This window comes from Oncorhynchus masou, chromosome 29 (assembly GCF_036934945.1).
Source record: "Oncorhynchus masou masou isolate Uvic2021 chromosome 29, UVic_Omas_1.1, whole genome shotgun sequence".
In the NCBI taxonomy this organism is placed as follows: Eukaryota; Metazoa; Chordata; class Actinopteri; order Salmoniformes; family Salmonidae; genus Oncorhynchus; species Oncorhynchus masou.
The window spans coordinates 96,217,397-96,223,396 of NC_088240.1; the positions used below are offsets into that span (position 1 = coordinate 96,217,397).

At 46.9% G+C, this 6,000-nt stretch overlaps 1 protein-coding gene across 1 annotated transcript in view; it reads right to left on the reverse strand.

Annotated features, from left to right (window-relative positions):
• Positions 1-6,000, reverse strand: part of LOC135521021 (lysophospholipid acyltransferase 1-like) — a 36,328-nt gene that overhangs the window by 11,285 nt on the left and 19,043 nt on the right. The window contains 3 exon segments of the mRNA XM_064946925.1: positions 2,006-2,070; positions 2,183-2,286; positions 4,941-5,133. Coding sequence (XP_064802997.1) covers positions 2,006-2,070; positions 2,183-2,286; positions 4,941-5,133 — 362 coding nt within the window.

Below are 6,000 nucleotides of genomic sequence, written 5' to 3' on the forward strand. Positions count from 1 at the left end.
CGGGGAGCACGGTCGGAACACACACTGAAGAGAGAGGAGAGGGTGAAGGTCAGAGCTGTGGGGTAACGGGGAGCACGGTCGGAACACACACTGAAGAGAGAGGAGAGGGTGAAGGTCAGAGCTGTGGGGCAACGGGGAGCACGGTCGGAACACACACTGAAGAGAGAGGAGAGGGTGAAGGTCAGAGCTGTGGGGCAACGGGGAGCACGGTCGGAACACACACTGAAGAGAGAGGAGAGGGTGAAGGTCAGAGCTGTGGGGCAACGGGGAGCACGGTCGGAACACACACTGAAGAGAGAGGAGAGGGTGAAGGTCAGAGCTGTGGGGTAACAGGGAGCACGGTCGGAACACACACTGAAGAGAGAGGAGAGGGTGAAGGTCAGAGCTGTGGGGTAACAGGGAGCACGGTCGGAACACACACTGAAGAGAGAGGAGAGGGTGAAGGTCAGAGCTGTGGGGTAACGGGGAGCACGGTCGGAACACACACTGAAGAGAGAGGAGAGGGTGATGGTCAGAGCTGTGGGGTAACGGGGAGCACGGTCGGAACACACACTGAAGAGAGAGGAGAGGGTGAAGGTCAGAGCTGTGGGGTAACGGGGAGCACGGTCGTAACACACACTGAAGAGAGAGGAGAGGATGATGGTCAGAGCTGTGGGGTAACAGGGAGCACGGTCGTAACACACACTGAAGAGAGAGGAGACAGGATGATGGTCAGAGCTGTGGGGTAACGGGGAGCACGGTCGGAACACACACTGAGGAGAGGGTGAAGGTCAGAGCTGTGGGGTAACGGGGAGCACGGTCGTAACACACACTGAAGAGAGAGGAGACAGGATGATGGTCAGAGCTGTGGGGTAACGGGGAGCACGGTCGGAACACACACTGAAGAGAGAGGAGAGGGTGAAGGTCAGAGCTGTGGGGTAACGGGAGCACGGTCGGAAACACACTGAAGAGAGAGGAGACAGGATGATGGTCAGAGCTGTGGGGTAACGGGGAGCACGGTCGGAACACACACTGAAGAGAGAGGAGAGGGTGAAGGTCAGAGCTGTGGGGTAACGGGGAGCACGGTCGTAACACACACTGAAGAGAGAGGAGAGGGTGAAGGTCAGAGCTGTGGGGTAACGGGGAGCACGGTCGGAACACACACTGAAGAGAGAGGAGAGGGTGAAGGTCAGAGCTGTGGGGTAACGGGGAGCACGGTCGTAACACACACTGAAGAGAGAGGAGAGGGTGAAGGTCAGAGCTGTGGGGTAACGGGAGCACGGTCGGAACACACACTGAAGAGAGAGGAGAGGGTGAAGGTCAGAGCTGTGGGGTAACGGGGAGCACGGTCGGAACACACACTGAAGAGAGAGGAGAGGGTGAAGGTCAGAGCTGTGGGGTAACGGGGAGCACGGTCGGAACACACACTGAAGAGAGAGGAGACAGGATGAAGGTCAGAGCTGTGGGGTAACGGGGAGCACGGTCGGAACACACACTGAAGAGAGAGAGGAGAGGGTGAAGGTCAGAGCTGTGGGGTAACGGGGAGCACGGTCGGAACACACACTGAAGAGAGAGGAGAGGGTGAAGGTCAGAGCTGTGGGGTAACGGGGAGCACGGTCGGAACACACACTGAAGAGAGAGGAGTTACAAACAGACCTGGGTCAGATATATTGTTATGCAGTTAACAGAATAAAATAAACATTCATGAATGTACAGAAAATTGGTTTTGTACTAATGTTAAGCATATGTGGACATTATCTTGGTAGATTATCTTGGTAGAATATCTTGGTAGAATATCTTGGTAGATTATCTTGGTAGATTATCTTGGTAGATTATTATGGTAGATTATCTTGGTAGAATATCTTGGTAGAATATCTTGGTAGAATATCTTGGTAGAATATCTTGGTAGATTATCTTGGTAGATTATCTTGGTAGATTATTATGGTAGATTATCTTGGTAGAATATCTTGGTAGAATATCTTGGTAGAATATCTTGGTAGAATATCTTGGTAGAATTAATACTTACGTTTTGAGCCAAACACCAGTCTGAATATTCCAGTTATCTATGAACTTCTTGAAGCTAGTTGCTGTCTGCAAAAAAGAGAGAGTTCAATATTAAACTTCAAGTCATTTTCAATAATTCTGCAAAGCTAAAAGTTCAAAAAGTTTTTTTTGTTGTTGTTGTTGTTGTTTCCAAACGTACCTCAATCCCCCAGATACTGATGTTGGAGATGAGGTCCCAGGACACCTGTCCAGCTTCATCCACACCTTTAAAACCATAACCTGCTGCGTTGTTGATGGCATCCGCTGTTGGGACCAACACATGAATGGAAGAATGAACGAACGAACGAGCGTTCCCCAATAGTAATGAACGAACGAGCGTTCCCCAATAGTAATGAACGAACGAACGAAGCGTTCCCCAATAGTAATGAACAAACGAACGAACGTTCCCCAATAGTGATGAGCGAACGAACGAACGTTCCCCAATAGTGATGAACGAACGAACGTTCCCCAATAGTAATGAACGAACGAACAAGCGTTCCCCAATAGTAATGAACGAGCGAACAAACGTTCCCCAATAATAATGAACGAGCGAACAAACGTTCCCCAATAGTAATGAACGAGCGAACAAACGTTCCCCAATAGTAATGAACCAATAACGAACAAACGTTCCCCAATAGTAATGAAGCGAGCGAACAAACGTTCCCCAATAGTAATGAACGAGCGAACAAACGTTCCCCAATAGTAATGAGCGAACAAACAAAGCGTTCCCCAATAGTAATGAACGAGCGAACAAACGTTCCCCAATAATAATGAGCGAGCGAACAAACGTTCCCCAATAGTAATGAACGAACGAACGAACAAACGTTCCCCAATAGTAATGAGCGAGCGAACGAACAAACGTTCCCCAATAGTAATGAACGAGCGAACAAGCGTTCCCCAATAGTAATGAACGAACGAACAAGCGTTCCCCAATAATAATGACGAGCGAACAAGCGTTCCCCAATAGTAATGAACGAACGAGCGTTCCCCAATAGTAATGAGCGAACGAACGTTCCCCAATAGTAATGAACGAGCGAACGTTCCCAATAGTAATGAGCGAGCGAGCGTTCCCCAATAGTAATGAACGAACGAACGTTCCCCAATAGTAATGAACGAACGAACGTTCCCCAATAGTAATGAACGAACGAACGTTCCCCAATAGTAATGAACGAACGAACGTTCCCCAATAGTAATGAACGAACGAACGTTCCCCAATAGTAATGAACGAACGAACGTTCCCCAATAGTAATGAACGAACGAACGTTCCCCAATAGTAATGAACGAACGAACGTTCCCCAATAGTAATGAACGAACGAACGTTCCCCAATAGTAATGAACGAACAAACGTTCCCCAATAGCAATGAACGAACGAACGTTCCCCAATAGCAATGAACGAACGAACGAACGTTCCCCAATAGCAATGAACGAACGAACGAACGTTCCCCAATAGCAATGAACGAACGAACGAACGTTCCCCAATAGTAATGAACGAACGAACGAACAAACGTTCCCCAATAGTAATGAACGAACGAACGAACAAACGTTCCCCAATAGTAATGAACGAACAAACAAACGTACCCCAATAGTAATGAACGAACAAACAAACGTTCCCCAATAGTAATGAACGAGCGAACAAACGTTCCCAATAGTAATGAACGAACGAACAAACGTTCCCCAATAGTAATGAACGAACGAACAAACGTTCCCCAATAGTAATGAACGAACGAACAAACGTTCCCCAATAGCAATGAACGAACGAACAAACGTTCCCCAATAGCAATGAACGAACGAACGTTCCCCAATAGCAATGAACGAACGAACGTTCCCCAATAGCAATGAACGAACGAACGTTCCCCAATAGCAATGAACGAACGAACGTTCCCCAATAGCAATGAACGAACGAACGTTCCCCAATAGTAATGAACGAACGAACGTTCCCCAATAGCAATGAACGAACGAACGTTCCCCAATAGCAATGAACGAACGAACGTTCCCCAATAGCAATGAACGAACGAACGTTCCCCAATAGCAATGAACGAACGAACGTTCCCCAATAGTAATGAACGAACGAACGTTCCTCAATAGTAATGAGCGAACGAACGTTCCCAATAGTAATGAACGACAACGAGCGTTCCCCAATAGTAATGAACGAACGAACGTTCCCCAATAGTAATGAACGAACGAACGTTCCCCAATAGTAATGAACGAACGAACGTTCCCCAATAGTAATGAACGAACGAACGTTCCCCAATAGTAATGAACGAACGAACGAACGTTCCCCAATAGTAATGAATGAACGTTCCCCAATGGTAATGAACGAACGTTCCCCAATAGTAATGAATGAACGTTCCCCAATAGTAATGAACGAACGAGCGTTCCCAATAGTAATGAACGAACGAACGTTCCCCAATAGTAATGAACGAACGAACGTTCCCCAATAGTAATGAACGAGCGAGCGTTCCCCAATAGTAATGAGCGAACGAGCGTTCCCCAATAGTAATGAACGAACGAACGAACGAATGTTCCCCAATAGTAATGAATGAACGTTCCCCAATAGTAATGAATGAGAACGTTCCCCAATAGTAATGAGCGAACGTTCCCCAATAGTAATGAACGAACGAACGTTCCCCAATAGTAATGAACGAACGAGCGTTCCCCAATAGTAATGAAGCGAACGAACGTTCCCCAATAGTAATGAATGAACGTTCCCCAATAGTAATGAAGCGAACGTTCCCCAATAGTAATGAATGAACGTTCCCCAATAGTAATGAATGAACGTTCCCCAATAGTAATGAACGAACGAACGTTCCCCAATAGTAATGAATGAACGTTCCCCAATAGTAATGAACGAACGTTCCCCAATAGTAATGAACGAACGTTCCAAAAGCCAACACTACCCTGGGTGGGTACAGCCTCACCTAAAGTCCAGGCGAAGTAGAACTTGGGTCTAGCGGCTTGTATAGAGAAGGCGGCATACGTCAGTCTGGTCAGGAAAGGTGCCTCGTTGACGAAATGGCTGTCAACGTTATACGTGACGGGGAACGCTTTGGTGAGGGTCAGGAACAAAACCATGCACACGCCACAGATCAGCAGTTTACGTGTGACAGCAGCCTGAAAAGCAGAGGCAGAGAGTCAGATCGTTCACGGCCATCAGGGAAACTACTTCTGAATGGTCTTCATTGAGCCAGGTAAGTCATTTAAAACACATCTTATTTAGCAAAGAAAACACCTGATAATATGCTGCTATGTTGTTAGCGGTGTAATTACATTGTTATTATACACATATAAAGAGAAACTTCATGGCAATATAGTTTCTGAAAGAAAGTATGTCTTTACTTGACTCTACTTGTACCCAGTCTTACCATAGGTGAGGGCTCTGTGACTAACATGACTCTACTTGTACCCAGTCTTACCATAGGTGAGGGCTCTGTGACTAACATGACTCTACTTGTACCCAGTCTTACCATAGGATGAGGGCTCTGTGACTAACATGACTCTACTTGTACTCAGTCTTACCATAGCTGAGGGCTCTGTGACTAACATGACTCTACTTGTACCCAGTCTTACCATAGGATGAGGGCTCTGTGACTAACATGACTCTACTTGTACCCAGTCTTACCATAGCTGAGGGCTCTGTGACTAACATGACTCTACTTGTACCCAGTCTTACCATAGGTGAGGGCTCTGTGACTAACATGACTCTACTTGTACCCAGTCTTACCATAGGATGAAGGCTCTGTGATTAACATGACTCTACTTGTACCCAGTCTTACCATAGGTGAGGGCTCTGTGACTAACATGGCTCTACTTGTACCCAGTCTTACCATAGGTGAGGGCTCTGTGACTAACATGACTCTACTTGTACCCAGTCTTACCATAGGTGAGGGCTCTGTGACTAACATGACTCTACTTGTACCCAGTCTTACCATAGGATGAGGGCTCTGTGATTAACATGACTCTACTTGTACCCAGTCTTAC